The sequence below is a fragment of the Branchiostoma belcheri genome, unplaced genomic scaffold (genome assembly GCF_001625305.1).
Source record: "Branchiostoma belcheri isolate BF01 breed outbred unplaced genomic scaffold, Haploidv18h27 scaffold212, whole genome shotgun sequence".
Lineage (NCBI taxonomy): Eukaryota > Metazoa > Chordata > Leptocardii > Amphioxiformes > Branchiostomatidae > Branchiostoma > Branchiostoma belcheri.
Window position 1 is genome coordinate 173,170 of NW_017803625.1, and position 20,053 is coordinate 193,222.

At 42.4% G+C, this 20,053-nt stretch overlaps 1 protein-coding gene and 1 pseudogene across 1 annotated transcript; one reads left to right on the top strand and one right to left on the bottom strand.

The window, feature by feature from the left end:
- Positions 1 to 1,041: 1,041 nt before the first annotated feature.
- LOC109469945 (heat shock factor 2-binding protein-like) lies at positions 1,042 to 14,607 on the bottom strand. Its single transcript, XM_019768709.1, has 11 exons — positions 14,511 to 14,607; positions 13,896 to 14,030; positions 13,457 to 13,625; positions 12,363 to 12,466; positions 11,676 to 11,825; positions 9,925 to 10,060; positions 6,872 to 6,995; positions 6,312 to 6,415; positions 2,459 to 2,559; positions 1,921 to 1,968; positions 1,042 to 1,434 (listed from the first exon to the last, which is right to left on the bottom strand). Exons 2-11 carry the CDS (start codon positions 13,923 to 13,925, stop codon positions 1,363 to 1,365), a joined length of 1,038 nt encoding a protein of 345 aa, XP_019624268.1. The 5' UTR covers positions 13,926 to 14,030; positions 14,511 to 14,607; the 3' UTR covers positions 1,042 to 1,362.
- A 4-nt stretch (positions 14,608 to 14,611) lies between these two features.
- Positions 14,612 to 18,821, top strand: LOC109469943 (annotated as a pseudogene).
- The last annotated feature ends 1,232 nt before the right edge of the window (positions 18,822 to 20,053 follow it).

The following is a 20,053-nucleotide window of genomic DNA, read 5'->3' on the forward strand; positions in this document are numbered from 1 at the left end:
TTGTAGCCACTTGGAATTTATTGTAAAGCATAATCGAGAGATTTCCGAATTCAGGGTAGAGCGTTGTCGGGATCCCCCATGCAGGCCCCTTCTAAGCGTGTGCAATGTACGTGCAATCAGACCTTGACCTCCCCCCCCCAAAAAAAAGCTGACCGCTACCAGAACCTGCAAAGTAGGCTACTGTCAACCAGCCGCGCTGACGACCCTCACACTGATGTACTCCCGTGACGTCTCACACGGCAGTTCTTCAAGGTAACACCAAGGATTGTTGGCAGGGCCATGCAGGTGGCAATGAAGTGGTCAACATGAGAAATTAAATGAGGTGTGGAGGAAACGGCATGGGAACAGATTAAACTGCAATTCTACTACTACATGTAGTATCTTTTTCTGGATGAAGCATTTTTATTTGCCCGTGGTTGCGTCTTTTCATTAGTGTAACCTTCTCACTGCTGACTACTAGCATTCCTATAACCTGGTACACAAATTTGGAGCCAAATGGCTACCTTAGCAGGCTGTGAAAGGTTAAACAACTTGGTGAGTTGTCACCCTAGAGGAATGTGATGTAGATATCAGTTTCCTGTGGAAAGAAGGAACAACATGACCCCACGAGGCCAAGGTTTTCTTCAATGAGTCATGGGAGGGATTGGAGAGGCTTTGGTTAGGATTTTTAAGACAAATGTTTGCAAAAAGTTGTAAGGTATCTCACCTAAAACGGACAAGACTATGATGAACAGTCACGATTGACTTGAAAAGTTTTAAAAGGGAAGAAAATATGGACAGTTTGCATGCTTTTTTTTTCACATGACGTCATGCAGTTAATAGCTACATTGTATCAATAAGCCCCTAAAACTTCTGTTCAGGCTTTAAGCCCTTCAATCTTGTTGTTTGTTGAAATAAAAGTCCAACAAGCCACAGGGCTCAGTTCCCATGCACACAGCACTTGGCTGTTTATTTGAATTGACTTCAATGTGTGGTTTGGAAGAATTTTGTGACGTAAATTAAACAAACTGTGACTCACTAAGCAAGCAACAAGCTAAAAGATGAAGGCCTTTCCCTGCATATATTGAAGATTGTACACATGGTCTGTGAACCATCCTGATATTATAAAACTGAACGGGTACTTCTGCTAGGTAGCTAAGCCCGCGCTATGTTGCAGTTTGTAGTCATAGATATCGTCGGGCATTCATGAGTTAACAAAATCTACAGTCTCATCCTTTTCAGAACCTAAGATGTCAGATGACCAATATGAACTCCTGTCTCAGATGACCAATAGGAACTCCTGTCTCAGATGACCGATGGGAACTCCTGTCTCAGATGACCAATGGAAACCCCTGTCTCAGATGCCCAATGGAAACTCCTGTCTCAGATGTCCAATGGGAACTCCTGTCTCAGAGACTGAACCTCCTCCATCAGCTCAGCTGCTGCAGCCTGGAGCTGCATGGGGAAACAGTAAGTCTGTACTGTGTTTCATCATTGCTTAACGGGTGTCACACAGGTGTTTCACTAACAGGTATCATACGGATGTTTCATCAACAGGCATCACACAGGTGTTTCATCAACAGGTATCACACAGGTGTTTCATCAACAGGTAACACACGGGTGTTTCATCAACAGGTATCACATGGGTGTTTCATCAACAGGTATCACACAGGTGTTTCATCAACAGGTATCACATGGGTGTTTCATCAACAGGTATCACATGGTATCACATGGGTGTTTCATCAACAGGTATCACACGGGTGTTTCCATCAACAGGTATCACACAAGTGGTTAATCAGCCTTCTGACTCCATTACAGCATATTGGTTGAAGATCTATATAGTCTGTGCATGATACAATATCAAATGATCTGATAATTATAGTAATGATAATTTGAGCTTTTATGCAGATTTGATAACCTGGTTAACTTTATTTGGCTTACCTCAGGATTCCTGTCATTTACAAGTTGTTGCAGTAGTCCCACAGATATCTGTGTAATAGACACGAACAAGTTTGTTAGGTTCAAAATGTATCTTTGAAGATCAGCAATGTTTTCCAGAATAATTATATGACATATATACATTGTAATAAATTATTACACATGCATAATTTCAGCCTCCTTTGCTAAATGGAAAAATTTTGAAAATCTTAATTGAACTGCCCTCCTACAAGGGAGTTAAATTAACATTCAGTTCCAACTGCATTACGTTGCATTTACACGTAACACTGCAGTTGCTTACAAATTACAAACACTGAAATGGCCTGATTCACAGTTATGGAAAAAGGGCATGCAGGCCTCTCTCAGTCCCAGAACCTAGCCTGGTGTCCAGCCTTGTTTGCTTTATTCCGCTCCCCAAGATCAGTAACCCCAACATTTGTTGGCGGGGTAGAGGATCTTTGGGAGCAGACTAAAGCGTGTTGAAGGCTGGACTCCAGTCTACCCAGAACCCTTCCCCGTACCTGACATGTTCGGTACTTACCGTTTGCGTGGCCTCCTGCAGCAGGGCAGGTGTGGTGGGCTCCTCGATCAGAGACTGCAGCAGTCGCACACAGTGGAGCCTGTTCTCACTCACTACCTCCTCTACATGGGACCAACCAGGGGTCAAGAATCTGATGTCATTTTGGACGCAATCTTGGACATTACAGTAGTGGTGCCAATGAATTGATTTGGGTTTACGGAAAACCCTGGGCTGTCTACCTTACCAGGCTACCTTACCAGTCTACCTTGCCTGTCTAGGACGTCAGGCTACTGAACTCCCCCCATCCACAGCCTCACGAATGGCAAGACTTCCAAGCAGCTGCGCCCCCTGGCGGAATGCATCAGAATTGCACCCACTACTTTGGCACATGCGTGTGCACAAACCTTAGGCCTTACTCTCCAAGCAGAGGTTGTGGGGAATGATCGTTACCTTTTTATATATGGCCGTTTTTTTTGTGTCCTGATCCCCACCCGTCGGTGGCTAATGGAGCTTCTCTGGCTAATGGATACTGCCTGGCCAATTTGATACTGTCTTTTTGCCACCGAGAGGGATCTGCTTGGAGATTATTAGGCCTGACTAATCGCGCTCCTGGCGGCCGGTCGCCCCGAAGTGGGTGGGGGGCATTAACCTCCGGCCGAGTTAACACAGCAAGAAATCTACTGAGGCGAATAGAAATATAAAACCGAACAAGATATTATATTTTATTTTAATTTTTCTTCTGAAGTTTTAATGAGCCAAGGGTAATCAACAGTAACAGGGAAACGGATCTCGTGGTTACCAGTTCTTTGAGAGCGCGCGGGTCGGAGTGTGTATTGTATCAGAACAGGGTGAACTTTTGACCTTTTGTGCGGGGGCAGCATTGTCCGTGACGCACATCTGTAGATAATCTTGGGACTGTACGATATTTACCGGGGGGAGGGCTGGTGCACTGGGGGGGGGGGCATTGACATTTTTTTTTTTGGCCTGGGAGGAGGGCCATGGAAAAAATATTTTAACCGAGGGGAGGGCCATCGAAAAAAAAATTGGCCTGGAACGGGGAGGGCCACCGAAAAAGTTTTGTAAAATGTATGGCGTTGCGTAGTACAGAATTACAAGAAATACACCTTAAATTCCAGAATATAGTACGCACTTTTTAAATTTTAAAAAATCCCAAAAGTGTCTCGGGCCGTTGCCAAAGTCCGGATGCGTACTTTGTTTGAGATTTCCCCCGACAAATCCATGGACGACCCAGGAATATAGCGGAACATCGGCACGGAGAGCGACTTCGATCGTCCATAGCATGTTTAGATAAGAATATTGACGAGTGGAAATAAAGTTAGACTTCAATAAATGAACATATTTCCTCTGACTATTGCCAATATTGACACAAAGGGCCACTATAAGTTGCGGTAAAAGAAGAAGTCAAGTCACCCACGGTAAGAAAATGTAGGTCACTGGCAATGACGCCAGGCGCTTTGTCATGCCGACAGGATCGTTCCCCAGTCAGCCGGCGCCGATCTCAGTGGAGTGGAACCCCGGCCCGTAAGTACATATACAATTGTAAGAGGGTTATGAGTGGTAATATTTGAAATGGTCCGCAAGCCGCGTGAACGTTCTTGTTCGTCGTAACGCAACGTAACGTGATAACATAACAGTCGTGCCTCGACTGATGGACTTCCGGCTTGAGCAGTGAACTTCAACAAATATTATGCCCATGCCGTTTCAAAGGTTCAGTTGACAGAAATTATTATCCATGTTTCACTTCGTATCACAAATATTTTTAAATCTTGATAAATGCAACAGGAGATTTGTAGCGGGCTATACCAGCCAGTACGAGGTGAAAATTCCAGCTAGATGTACTCCTACGGGACCCGACTGTTCGGCAAGCTACAATGATAGGGGCGGAGTTAACTTAAAATGTAGTCTTTGATGAAATCTTACCGCCCGGCCGGTGGGTGGGGTGTTTGACGAGCCGACACCTACAGCTGAAGACGACAGAGCCGTGGCAGCACTGAGGACAGCCCCGAGAAGGAAGTCTTTCTTTCCTCTGTACAGACTGTACTTATACGTTTTACGGAGTACAAATTAATATTCCCTTGGAGTGTTTATTCCTTTGATTTTGTGACAAAAACATCTATCGCATAACGAGATTACTAGTACTTGAAACGCAGTCAAACTTTTCACTTTCTCCTGTTCGGAATCGCCAGTAGTCTTTAGTTGTTGTGTAATTGGTTTCGGTGTGAATTTTAAATTCGGTAGCACCTCTACACCCAAATACTCGGCCCAGTTCTCCGCCCGTTTGATTGTTTCTCTCCATGGGTCGATCGGGCGGGCGCTATTAAAGAAGTGTTCGGCGCATTTCGTATTCTAAAAACAACAAAGCTACGTACTTTGAACTACCTACACCTACATTGAACTACCCCCCGTTACAGATAGAATCAATATTTAAATATTGTCTTTTTTTCACAAATCTTTATTGACTATTGCTTGCTTGATCACCAACACTCTCCGGGATCCAAAGCTGTACGTTCCGCCGGACTTGCCTTACTTCGCGGTGGCGACGTCTTGCAAGTCGGCTGCGGCCAGCGGTGAAAACAAGGCCGAAGCGTTTCCCGCTACGTTACCATACAATCACGTAGTACACGGCATAAATCTAGTTTTTAAGAATTTTTTTTTTGGAACTACATGTCCACAGTGGTACCGGCCGTGCGTACGTTTCAGACATGAATATTTGTCTCCCACCAGCCCCAAATCGGGAGGTGCGTACTTCGATCAGGATGCGTACTGTATTCGGGAATTTTCGGAAGGAGAAAAACAAAGAGACAATCACATGGAAAATTACCGAAAAATTGTTTGGGTTGGGGGGAGGGCCATTGAAAAAAAATTGAGCAGGGGGGAGCTCGGGGGCCATGGAAAAATTGTTTTTTCCCTTTTTGCACCAGCCCTCCTCCCCCGGTAAATATCGTACAGTCCCAAGATTATCTACAGATGTGCGTCACGGACAATGCTGCCCCCGCACAAAAGGTCAAAAGTTCACCCTGTTCTGATACAATATACACTCCGACCCGCGCGCGCTCTCAACGTAACCACGAGATCCGTTTCCCTGTTACTGTTGATTACCCTTGGCTCATTAAAACTTCAGAAGAAAAATTAAAATAAAATATAATATCTTGTTCAGTTTTATATTTCTAATCGCCTCAGTAGATTTCTTGTTTATAATAACTCGGCCGGAGGTTAATGCCCCCAACCCACTTCGGGGCGACCGGCCGCCAGGAACGCGATTAGTCAGGCCTATTAAAGGTTTGTGCACAGTACTGCACACGCATGTGCCAAAGTAGTGGGTGCAATTCTGATGCATTCCGCCAGGGGGCGCAGCTGCTTGGAAGTCTTGCCATTCGTGAGGCTGTGGATGGGGGGAGTTCAGTAGCCTGACGTCCTAGACAGGCAAGGTAGACTGGTAAGGTAGCCTGGTAAGGTAGACAGCCCAGGGTTTTCCGTAAACCCAATTGATTTCAATTCACTGTGGTTTAAAACTGTTACGACGCGATATGTTTTGCAAATACGACAAATTTAACACTAGAATTTTGCAAAGCAAATACATGATGTTAACCTTCACACGGTCTAGCCTGACAAAATACTGTAGCTCTTTCTATTCTTACGGAATTATGACTGTCTTGCTCATCTTCAAAGACAGTCAAACATATACACGTTAATGGTGACCAGCCCCCTCAACTCTGTCCTGCTACTTGCTACATAATGTAATCCAACACCACATACAGGGTGTCTGCTACAGCACCAGTTACCATGGTGACAGCCATCTGGTCCAGGTCATTGACCTTACGTGTTTGGAGAAGAAGCAGAAACAGAGCTCTACCTTGTACCAGCCAAGCCAGCAGCCCGATGATCCCCTGCCTGGTACTGAGGTACTGCAGGCCCTTCTGGTTAATACTGAGGTTGTACAGAGCCATGAGGACCAGGCTGGGCAAGGATACAAAGAAAACACTTTGAACTATAGCCTAACATAGTGAGTTAAAGATTTCTTTCAGCAGTGTGTGCATTTGTGGTGTAACTTAGGATATGTAACCTAAGTACTAAATGTAAAGTTCCCTAACCTGCATTGATTTTGGAAAAGGCACATGTGGTGCACAGAAAGTGCAAAATGAAGCAAAATAAAATGAAGTTGAACAAAAATTTTCTAAAAAAGTAAATTATAATGTTATTTACAAACAACTTCAATTTCTGTGTATTTTAGTTCCGAGTTTGCTTAGTTCACTTTGCTTGTATTTTGTGCCAAATTAAGCAAATTGTTTTCATCCCATTTTACTCCATTTTGCTCCTTACATTTTTGTCAAGTCTGTATTCCCCATTTAGATACAGCTAGATACATGTATATACCACTCCTCACACAAGTCTATGTAATGATAAGAATCCTACTTCCTGAGCTGGTCACACGTCCCGATGGGAGCCTCGGACAGGCAGCTGACCAGTACGTCCACCACCGAGCGTCCAGCTGGGCTGGACATCAGGAAGTCACGGCCGTACGCAGACGCAGCAATGTCTGCACACGACAAAATCATCATTAACCTTCTCCTGCTGTCTAAAACCCCATAACAATATATATTTGGTCCCAAACAGCACCTTAGCATGGTGAAGGTTAAAAAAAGTGTTTTCTGACAGGTTGTCGTAAATTTTTTATATCAAGGAACACCTTAAAAGCAAAATACTACCATGTTTATCTATTTGATAGTTTACCGTATGCATTTGCAAGTATGCTTCAAGTACACCTCATTTAAATTCCGCGGTTGCCTTAGGCTAATGACTTTTTCCTTGTTACTCCGTGAAGGAGGTCAGGACCTCCGGACGGAGTGTTGTAATCGGCTGATTTTTCATGTTCGCAGTCAAAACACTGGGTTCTCTTCGTGTAATCGGCACGCAATTTTATACGCCGTCTGCGGGCATGCCCGTGTTGATGCACGAATGTGTATTTTTGCCGTTGCTGCTTTCGCGGTCAATGTAATATCGCAGACGCACCCCTACAATTACGAGGCGAATTGGAACGGTCCAGAAAAACGCGTTGTTTGGAATAGCGGGGGGGGAGGTAAAAGTTCATGCAGATACGGGGTGGTTTTTATAAGTGGTTCCAGATGTTTTTGCCCATGGTTAAGAGATGCCAAGTTTTTTGGAAGATGTTCGCAGCCTAAACGCATTCTGCCGTACGTCGCATATCTGTGTAATTTCGCATGTGGTGTTGCATTATGTCCGGGATGATGCACGTCTTTTTATTTTTACCGTAGCTGTTTTGATATTGGAGTAAATGGTTATTTTCGAAACATCCCTACTTTTACAATCCTGTGGAATAGACCGTAGGTTTAGGCAGTTGTCTGGTAGCAGAGGTACTGTAAGCAGATATCCTGGTTATCTGGCCGGCGGTAGTAACACTCGCGGTGCTTACCGCCACTGTTGCTGGAATTTGGCTTGTTCCAGGCGCGCTTAATTAGGTACAGGCACCGTAAGACGGTGGGGCTGTCTTTGTTACTAGACACGACCATGATAGTCCGATCTTTATGTGAATGCAATGATTGTGTGTGTGTAATTAAAATGAAGTTAGAACTTGAAGCACAGTATCTTTACACGCCCTGGGAGCAGTAATGGATTTAGCTCTTTGTATGTTTTATGCTTGTGACGCGCCCTCATTGTATTAACCGTTGCCTAATTATAATGTCTGCACAGTAGGTCTGGCGTTGACGCTTGGGATTTTGTTGAAATATATAAAACTTCACGGAGAATTGTCACCTATGGCTTCTTGTTTTATATTCAATTCGAATACTTTCAGTTTCATTTTTGTCAACAAATAAACCCAATAGCTTCAAGCAAAGTGTATGATAGGCTTTGGCCTACGAATACTACTGACTTCAAATTTTTATGAACATTTATGTCTTTTTTATACTTTTTTATCAGTTGTTTTTCACCAGTTTTATTTTTAGCCAGCCAAAAGTGGTGGCATAGCTGTCCTGACAATTTGATACTGGTTGCCAATTTGATACTATCTTGCCAACTTGATACTATCATGCCATTTTGATAGTCTTGTCACCACCAAAAGATCTGCTTGGAGATTATCCAACAGCAACAAAACCAGTTAATTGGGTTAGTCCCTGGGCTAGGAGTGTTGTCTGGTACTGACAGTTGGAGAAAATCACCATAATGAGCCTTTCTGTATGTTAATCCCTCCATTGTCAGCTAACAATTGAAAACCCTGCAGGGTAAATTTGTCTGATGCACGATTACTGACTGGTAATTGTGGGACTTAAAAACTCATTTTTACCACTAATATTCCCTTAGTAATTGGTGTGGTACATGTAATGCAGATCAGGTCCAGCAGGGCAATAGTTTTTAATTAATATCTATTAAGTTAATGGACTTGTAATACAGTACATGTATATCATTACTACTGAATTTATCTGCACTCTCACAATTCATTTTGCACACCAAGGGCTACCTAGGTTCAAAAATACTAGTACATGTACAAATGTAGTAGGTTGCCCCAAGTAAAATTTGGTTGCCCGGGGCAACTGGGCAACCAGGTATTTTGCACACTCGCTTGGTAGTAGTATCTGTGTTCAAAAATATAATTGATTGATATTATATTGAAATGTTCTTGAGTCTAACATTTTAAAAGTAAAAAGTTTGTTGCAGCTAATTTTAATTGAGTTCATGTACTTTGGTCTGTACCTCAAATTTTGCCCAAACCATCATCTTTGATGGACAAAAATCATGGCACAAAATAGCATTTCAGAGGGTCAAGATTTCAAAATTTTCCCTGCAGAGCATTCTCCCTGGACCACCTTAATCTCCAAGCAGATCCCTCCCGGTGGCAAAAAGACAGTATCAAATTGGCCAGGCAGTATCCATTAGCCAGAGAAGCTCCGCGGCCACCGACGTTGGTGGATCAGGACAACAACAAAAAACAGCCATATATAAAAAGGTAACGATCATTCCCCACAACCTCTGCTTGGAGAGTAGGACCACCTTGGGATTGTTGCCCGTTATGTGAAATAAAATTGAGATCACAGAAAAAAATTTCAGGCTAGCTAGAACACTTATAGTAGTAGTAAGTCAGCATGGTAAAATATATGGTTGTGAAAATCATTGAAGAGGTTCATCAGTCATGTATAGATCAACAGTTAATAGAATATTATTCAATCAGTGACTTTTTTGAAAGATAGCAAAACATTATACTATAATAGTTTTCCTAGTCCCACAACCATCAGTTAGTAGAACATTTTTCCATGCAGTGACTTTTTTGAAAGTTAGCAAAACATGTGCCTCAAAATTTTATCTGTAATCAAGATGTACAGTGGACGTCAAAAATTCGGAGGTACATGTTTTGCTAACTTAAAAAAAAGTGATGGAAAAATATTCTACTAACTCATGGTTATGGGACTAAAAAAACTATAATCTTAAATTTCTTAAGACTGCTTATATCTTACTGGTGACAGTTCCAGCCAGTGCCAGTACAAACAGGACCTCCTGTGAGTCCTCCTCAGGTGGCTCTCTCTCCCTACAGTCTGTCACATAACTCTGTACTGTCTGTCCTACCAGCTGCAGGAACTCTGACACCATGGACTGGGGCAAACAGAACCAGTTCAATCATTACCTCCATGAAATGTGTCATGGAGGTTATATTTTCAGTTGCGTTTATCTGTCCGTCTGTCCGTCTGTTGGTCAACAAGATAACTCAAGAACGCCTGGATGGATTGGTTTCATACTTGGTGTGTTGGTAGGGTGTGACGAAAACTGGAAATGATTAGATTTTGGGCCCCCTAGTGGCTTCCCTTGGTACTGCAGCGCAACTTCCGGTTTTGATATCTCGCGATCTGGACATGCTAGGGTCATGAAATTTGGATGGAAGGTAGCTCTTGTCCTCGGGAAGAAGTCACGTGAGTTTGGTCCCCCTAGCGGCTTGTTCTGGAACTGCAGGGTGGTTTCTCTGAAAATCTTCGAGAGAGGATAACTGAACAACCGTTTGATGGATCATCATGATTTTTGGTATGTAGGTAGCTTAAGTGATGCTTGACATAATCAAAATATAATTATGCAAATCAGGATCTAATTTGCATAATTAATGAGGAAATTCTATAAATCAGCTGTATTTCATATTAGGGCTATAAAACTCTATAGACATATGTTAGTGAGAACGACAAGATCATTGGCAGATATCGATTATGTAAAGGAAGACCTAATTTGCATAATAAATGGCAAATTGGTACAATTTTATGGTGGTAACTGCTGGGAATTTAATACTTGCCATAATTGGAAGTTCAGTGAAGGTGAACATCACTAAACATAATTTATGTCAATCAGGACCTCATTTGCATAATTTATGAGGAAACGCTAGAATAGCCTTATTTCTTAACCCTTGTCCTGCTGGCAATTTTTACACAATATTTTCAAATAATTTCATGTCTTAATCAGGTCACAGACCCTTGACTTTTTTTGGCCCGCGGTGGCGTAGTTACTTCCGCATTCGTTGCGTTTCGCTGCGGTGTGATGCGTTGCACGAGAAACACCCCCAAATTGTACATATACAGGGCACTATATAGATGGTACTGTATGTGCAACCCATATATATATGGGCTCCGCAGGACAAGGGTTAAGATAACCCTGTCATTTGGTGGAGAGTATGATCAATTGATACAATATATGCAAATGGCCTCATATGATTTGAATATATGCGGTGAAAAATGTAAGCCAATTACAGGTGGTCATCACCATGCGTAAGATTTATGAAAACAATACACATGTCATGGAGGTATGAGATCATCGAACTCTAGTTATTCTGTAAAAATATCTACAAAGTGCATAATTTTATGCCATTTACTATGATGATAAAGGAGATAAATGAAGGAAACTTGTAGAAAAACATTGCAAAACTATTAGACTGGTTCTGTTTAACTTATAATGGAAGACAGGGAGGAGTGGAAGAAGAGGGTCATTCTCATCCGTGCAACTCTAGCATGATACATAAGTATATATATCTGGTATCAGCAATGATTGTTTTTCTTTCGTCCCATCATCCAGCCATCCCTCCAACATTACAAGGTATTGTACTTATGTACGGACCTGTACATTATTACCGTTGTACCTATTTTAGGCACACAGCTCTAGACCTGCATCTAAAATTTGTTAGGTACACATCAGATTCTCTAGACTTAGTTACAGTATAGATCATGCTGCTCACCCCTTTCAGCATGGCGTCTACAGACTCAGGACTCCTGGAGACTCTCCACAGCAGGGTACAGCTGGCTGCACCCACACTGGCACTGTAACCGGTCTGTACTGACAGGGTCTTCTTCAGCTCACCTAACTCCAGCTTCAAACTGGACAGCTCCTAACCACAGGAACACGAATCACTGGCTTTTAAACTTTTACTCAATCTTACTATAATAGGCAACACCAATATACATTTACTGTAAATCACTCAATCAATGTTCGCAGTAGCAAAATTTCACTGCTGCGGCAGGTGCAGCAAAAAGAACTTGAAGTCGGCAAATTATCTTTTCATGGTAATGATAAGTTTGGGGTACAGAAGTGACTACGAAAACTGTGAACATAAAAGTACTGTGAAAAAAATCGTGATTTACAATAACTTGCTGATTCTCAGATTTTAAAAAATGTCACCAAGCTAAAAAAAAGTACAATTCTTTGACATGCATGTACTTAAATCAACTTCATTCTAGTATGTGTACTACCATTGCACAGTAGATGCAATGGTTTGTTGAACATTATTAAAAAGTACATGTATAGAGTAAAACATTATGTCTCAGAAGCAATGAAGCAGTCAATGAAGCAACGTTAATCAATATAAGTAATTATCTATCATTAATTAAAACATGCTTGAAGAAGACTTTTTCATGACAGCTCACACCTGTTTTTCTCTCTCCCTCTCTGATTGGCTGGCCTGGAAGCGTGACTTCCAGTGGTCTGCGTCTCGCTGCAGCTGGTCCGTGTGTCCCCGCTCATCAGACAACTCTGGGGTAAGAAATAAAGAATTATCACCACATACACAGTCTTAACCAAAAGCAGGCCAAAGTTGAACAAGTGTCATTGTCAAATTCATGCAGACAAATTTATTGTTGATAGTGGAGCTTTTCCCTTGAAAAAGTAGGTTAAACATTGATATAAGCTGAACACCAAATAAAACTAGGAAGGATTTTCAACATTTTTTTTCAACATAAAATATTCTGGTCATCTTCTTAATGTTGCATTAACGCTATCCAATAGTAGTATACAGATACCTGTGAGGCAAAAATGCAATGCAGCTGACAGAAAACGGTTGCTTGTTTTAGTCTAGTTCTATCCATTTATTGTTGGTAGCAAAAAAAAATTAAGGGACCCCTACATTGTAACTCAGCTTCTTTGGGGGCTATTTCAAACACTTCGATTTTGAAATGATGACGAACATGTGCTAAGAAATGGAGTAAATGTTAACAACAGTAAAATTCCTCGTCCAGAATATATTTTTGTTTAATTTGTTTTCTGCCCTGAAATTGGAAGGTGCTTTTAGTCAACTTCAGATGTAACGTTAGATATCTGGAACCAGGCCTCGAAATGAACTTTTCTTCCTGTTGTCCCAGCACTGTACCAACAAAAAATTTCAATTGTCCCGTTGTCCCAGCACTGTACCAACAAAAAATTTCAATTGTCCTGAAGTATTAAAGGATGAACTGCCCCAAGCTGTTTTTCGGGAAGTACTTCAAGCCAACTTTATTTTGGTTATGTTCACTCCCAGGTGCACTATTATAATTGTAGAGTAGACAAGAAATTCGGGGGGGACTTTTCCAGACCCAAAAGCTGGGACGTGTGCCTGATAAACAAAAGAACGGCTGATATTCTGTTTTTATTTTTCTATCGTCCCCAAAATGTCCCAAAGTATCTTTTTTGTTGTCCCAGCCTAAATTTTGGTGGCCAGTGGACCACCTTTGATTTTTAGCCCTGGGAACTATAACGTTATAATCAAACCTTGTTGTAGTTTGTCGATCCTGCTGTAAGACTGCAGCAGTTCAGAGTTCAGGACCTTGGGCAAAAACTCCTTCATCCGTCTGACCTCCGCCGACAGTTTCTGTAGATCTGCCCGTTTTATGGTCACAAGATCGGTGTGTTCCCCCTGAGAAAACGACGGTTTTGTTACCTGAAAGGCAGTTTTGATTCATAGAAGTGCGCTAGTATTTGAGTATTTACCAGGGCAAGTTTTTGACTGGGGACACACAACATCAACATTACCACCGACAACGCACAGTAGTTTGAACGACAAATTCTTAAATGGCACAGTCATAACGTTATTTCTTTGGTTGGAAATGGAACCATATGGACACATATCATCAGTGGTTATCGCTACCTGCAGAAAAACGTTGCAAACAGATCTAGAGTTTGGTGTAACGCTACTGACAGTATTTCTCACCTTTTCGGAATTCCCGCCACTGGACGCCATTTTTTTCTGGGGCTAGCTGGATATAAACAACAACGCACCTGGCGGCTAAAGGACTAAGTGCAGATATCAACCAAAGGACCGGACGTCTTGTAAAATGTCCTTGCACTGAGACACACAAAAGGGCAGAGGGAGAAGAGAGAAAGGCCAACTTTTCAAGCAATTTTCCATTGTGAAATAGGTACAAGATGTAACTTTAACTATAAAACTGCTACATTATGTAACCCAACACCAGTTACCATGGTGAGAGACGGTCTGGTTCGGAACCAGACCGTCTCTCATCATGGTAACTGGTGTTGGGTTACATGATGTTGCAGTTCAGGTCATTGACCAGGTCACTGTTTGGAGAAGAAGAAGAAACTGAGCAAAAACAATATGCTTTCGTTAAACATAATGTTACACCTAATTACCATCCTGGCTGCCAATAATACATAAAAATGGTCATAGAATTATGTATTAGACAGAATCCTTCCATTGGGACGTTGAAGAATGAAGTTTGGATATACTTTGGTTCTTTCTGTCTGTCCTTATGAAAGCGGAGTTATTAGTACAAGCTACAAATAACTCTCGTGGATTCTCGCGAATTACCTTGAAAGAAGCGCGAGATTTTACGAGAGCTCAGAGAATGATGCGCAGAGCAGATGCGCATAGATGTCTGCTATTCGACCGTGACCGGCAAACAGCGTGGTCTGGGAAAGTGTTTCAAATTCATCCTTTCGAAGATCGCATCTTTCACGGGTTTAGATCCCCGGCTGGGTTCTTTGTTGTGCAGGGCTAGGCTGCACATTTGTTCAGGTAAATATTATACGAATTGTTCTGTTTGTTTTTATACTTAAGGCTCGTAGATTTGGTAGAAAAGTGAAGCGACTTGTGATGATAATTTAATCATCAATAATTTTGGGGCGATCAATTTGATGCTGCCGCGCCTTCTTAAGTTACACAGTATATAAAATTTTATGGGCGAACACAAGGTTGAGAAAGCTGCAGAGATTCTTCTGTGCATGACAGCGAAGGGAATGCTGAATGGTAGATGCGTCAGGTGTGGAACTGTACTATTATTTCGATGTACTACTCTTCGGCGTACATTGGCGTCTGGATGATATTTTGGTATAAATATTTATGCTACATGTATACAGTGCGTTAACGCTGGCTACGGTTCAGACATGTGTTCTGCTACCTTCAACTGGAAAAGCCCAAAATATATACAAGCTCGAGCTCACAACAAGCAAGGCTAAATATCAAAACTTGATTAACTTATCACCTTGCTTACTTTTTATTATTATTTCTAGTACTATTGGGAAAAATCATGCCAAGGCAAAAACAACAGGTACCAATCAAGGGCGCCAAAAAGTATAAAAGGAATTTTTGCATAATCGTTTCATCAGGTCTGGGGGTTTTCACCTGAGTGACAACAGAGAATTCGAAAGGGGGCACAGAGTATGACAATGGAGGGTGCAGGGGTGATAATGAATGAATAACAATAGGACGCTATGCAGATTTGCTAACGCGCGAAAATTGAGCAGTCTCAAGGACGCCGCATCAGTAACAAAGTTCTAACAACTAGAGTTGTTTTTTTATTTATTTATTTATTAGAATTTTCCAGACAACTGGATGGGAGGACAAAACAGGTGAATATACACCTTTGCTAGTTGTCCTCCCAAACATTACAATAATACATTACAATAATACACGTAATACAATATCGAACAATCAATAATACAATATATACATTGGAACAATATTGAAAACCATACTAATACTAGTGGCGTCTTAAAGCCGTACAGGAGGCGCACCCACATGCGGACGACCAAGAGCACGGAGCGTCAGGAATGAAGTGCTCATTGAATCTGGTAAATGACACTTTAACAAGTTGACGCTTGAAAGCTGAAATGTTGGACAGCTGATTGGCTAGGACTCCCAGATTACGAAGATCAGGGCCCAGATTATTCCAGACTGTGACAAGTCGTGGGAAATAGGAATAGCTGAAGGCAGATGTTTTCGCTCTGAATGGGGTGAGCATGTGTGATCTGGAGTATCGAGAAGGTCGGGACGGAAAAGAGACATACTTTAGGGCGATTGACCTTGATTTGACAAACATCATAACATCGCTAAACTCACGCCTGAATGACAGGGGCAACAGACCCAAGGCTACCAGTCTGTCCTTGTAGGTTTGGTTGTTAGCTTGGGCTCCTAAGATGAATTTAGTAGCGCGCCATTGAACGCCTTCTACAAGAGAAACAGAAAGAAAGCTAAACTTACAGTAAGCGGGGGATTTGAGCAGTCCAAGAAAGAAGTAGCTATGCTAAATTTGGAGATTGTACGCCGTTGAAAAAGTTACGCATGGCTACGGCGGAATAAGGTGAGGAGTCGGCAAGTTCAAATGACAAAATTACTAATGCATACGATCACACATTTCTGTGTCACTTCCATGGTATCATCACGTGACTTGACAATAATGTATTTTACTAGCCTCCTTCGCAGACTTGTTGGGCGGCGGCATTATTTTTTTCGGTAAGCGACGCGAATTATGCCACGGAGGGACGATTTTGCCGCCGATGGAGTTTTGCCATGTTTATTTGCATTTACAACTTTGTTATCGTTGTGGATTTCGGATAGAAAGGTCTGATATCTTTTTAACGCTGATGAATTGATGAAATAATATGGGATCGGGATGATTGATTTGGTGCTTTGCCAGACGAAAGTATAACCAGTCCACATAATTTGCCAATGCCAACAATGATGCAATTAGTAGTTGGTGTACTGTAACCAAGGAGCTTTTTTAACCTCCTTGCTGTAACTATAAACGTGGCTTAAATCATTGTTCGTGTTCTCTCTACAGAATTTGCACCAGTTATACGACGACAAACAACATGCAGAGTTTGAGTCGCATCGGGAGCAAGGTAGAGAGGGGTTCTGTTGTGCCATCTAGCAGAGGAGAGAAACCCTACAGGTGTGAGGAGTGCGGCAGGCAGTTCAGTCAGCTGGGTAGTCTGACGAGGCACATGCGGTCTCACACTGGGGAGAAACCCTACAGGTGTGAGGAGTGTGGCAGGCAGTTCAGTCAGCTGGGTAATCTAAAGACACATATGCGGACTCATACAGGAGAGAAACCGTACAGATGTGAGGAGTGCAGTAGACAGTTCAGTGAACTGGGTAGTCTGAAGAAACACATGCGAACCCATACGGGGGAGAAACCCTACATGTGTGAGGAGTGCAGCAGGCAATTCAGTCAGCTGTCTAGCCTGAATATGCACATGCGGACTCACAGACCAGAGAAAGCCTATAAGTGTGACAAGTGTGGCAAGCAGTTCAGTCAGCTGTATAGTTTAACAAGGCACATGCGGGCTCACACAGGGGAGAAGCCCTACAGGTGTGAGGAGTGCGGCAGGCAATTCAGTCAGCTGGGTAGTCTGAAGAAACACGTGCGGACTCACACAGGGGAGAAACCCTACACCTGTGAGGAGTGCAGCAGGCAGTTCAGTCAGCTGAGTCATCTTAAGTCTCACATGCGGACTCATACAGGAGAGAAACCCTACACATGTGAGGAGTGCAGCAGGCAGTTCGGTCAGCAGTGTGACCTGAAGAGACACATGCGAACTCACACAGGAGAAGAATCCTACAGATGTGAGGAGTGTGGCAGGCAGTTCAGTAGACTGGAAGGTCTAAAGAATCACATGCGCACTCACACTGGGGAGAAACCCTACAGGTGTGAGGAGTGTGGCAGGCAGTTCAGTCTGCTGGGTAGTCTGAGGAAACACATGCGGACTCACACAGGGGAGAAACCCTACAGGTGTGAGGAGTGCAGCAAGCAGTTTAGTCAGCTGGGTCATCTAAAGACTCACATGCACACTCACACTGGGGAACAAACCCTGCAGATGAGGAGTGCAGCAACCAGTTCAGTGAGCTGAGTCACCTGAAGAAGCACATACGGACTCACACTGGAGAAAAGCCCTATGGATGTGGGGAGTGCAGCAGGCAGTTCAGTCAGCTGGGGATTCTGAAGAAAAAAAAAACATTTACAGACTCACATACGGGAGAAAACCTAGGATGTGAGGAGTTAGCGGTTAGTGCAGCAGCTAGGCAATTCAGTATTCTGGAGAATCTAAAGACCCACATTTGAAGTCACACGTTAGGGAAATACTAGGAGCAAGTTTGAAGACTGTAGTAGGCAGTTCAGTCAACTAAAGAATCACTTGCACAGGCCGTTGTTAAGTCTTAGAGGCACGTCACAGTCTCACAAGTTAGAAAGCCGGGGCGTCTGGAAGTACAGAAGAGATGCTGGTCTGGCATGCACTGCATCTGTAGATAGGAGTACTTGTTCTCAGTTGTTGAAGATTGCTAGATGTATTTCTGGTATTACTGCTATCTTATTTGCTAGTTGATCTACTATACCTTTAACGTTTTCCAGTTCCCAAGTTTAGAATGTTTTGTAACAGAGTAGGTTTTGTTTCTTCTTTAACTTTTCATGCTATTATGTAACTTTAACTAGTTTATTTAGTCCTATCTAGACAACTATAACTAGGCTTGTAGTGTTGGTATAGCCGTGCTAGAATGTTATTTCCAAATTCCAAACATACATGCACAATATTATAACCCATCGTTAGTCAAACTCTGACTTCAAAATTCACATCTGTAGTTGGACGTAGACTCTAAGTTAGAGGTGTTGGTGGTGGTTATATTATTGTTACATTTGATTATAAGTTATTTTCTTCAATAAAGTTTGTTTGTTGTTCATTAGTTTGAGAGCTCATTTGAAGAAGCGGATATGTTTGTGCATGGTAAGAGCCATTATAGTAGTTTTTTTACGTTAATATGTACACCTACCAACCTGGCTGCCAACAAAATGCTTGAAAACTGATTATAGAATTTTGCACAGGAAGTTCGAACCTTTCAATTGGGAAGTTGAAAAATGAAGTTTTTATAAACGTTTGGGAGAAAACCAGTCCCAAACAAGTGGAGTGAGCGATCTCTAGCAGTTCATGCAGTACTGCATCATAATGTTGTCTGAGCCACGGTTATACTGCCATTACTGCAGTGATTATTATATGGCCGCCTGGTGGCGCTTTTGATCCATGGCGATTTTAAGAACAGGTACTACCAGTGATTCAAACTTCAAGCGAGGCCGACCCGCATAACTGTTAATCTTGCCAGGATAGGTTTTTGTAGAAAAACAGACATAGACAAGTACTGCAGAATACACTTGCCAATATTTCAGTCCCACAAAGCTTCTCTCTGTTCAAGTTGCCATCTGTGTCACCTTTGCACCCCTATTTGATAATCGCAGTTGGTACTTCCCGCTCATTCTGTTGCTGATGTCGCGTGTTGACGTGCGTGGAGGTTTCCGATGTTTTTTGCAGCCTTTCGAGAGAATTTCACGCCCCTTCTTCTCGAGTTTCTTTCTTCAATGAATTTTTGCCATTCTCTGGATATTTGACTCTTTTGAGGAGACAAATGCGTGCTTCCTGACCAGATGGATTTTGGACGAGAGAACAAAGTGGCGAGACTGCAAGTCGGATGTGTGAAGACGTTCACAACTTCACATACTACATCATTAGGTAAGACGTCAAATTATCACTCCCCAACAACTTATTACATGGCAAATTTGAGTCCGTCTATTTTGGCGTAACTCTTCAAATTCTGAGTTGAAATTTCAAGTTGAGAGCATCCTATGCGTTCAAAGTGTGCGTTCTTGGCGTTCTGTATTATTTCTTGTTTGTGCTAACTATATTACATGTAACCGTTATATGTATGTGACGTGTTTCGCTGCAATATATGAATATCAGTTGATATATATTTGTGGAAGCATGGAGGTAGAAACACCATCTTTTAACTCCATGGTGGAGGAACTAAGAGAAAATTCTTTCTTTGTAGCCACGTGGTGTTCGACCCACCTGTTGGAATGTGCCGCACGTGGGCATAATATACCGATCCTGAAGCCCCGCCCACTTCCGTCAAAACATAGAAATGCAAATTAATGACGGACATGCAGCCACTCTCTCATAGGTCGAACCGTTAATTGCCATTCTCTCATTGGTTGAGTTGTATTTGTGTTGGACATTTGGGAACGGCTCAGTTTTCCCGCCAAAATACGGCATGGCCCATGGGCCAAAGGCGAAACGCCACATTTGGTG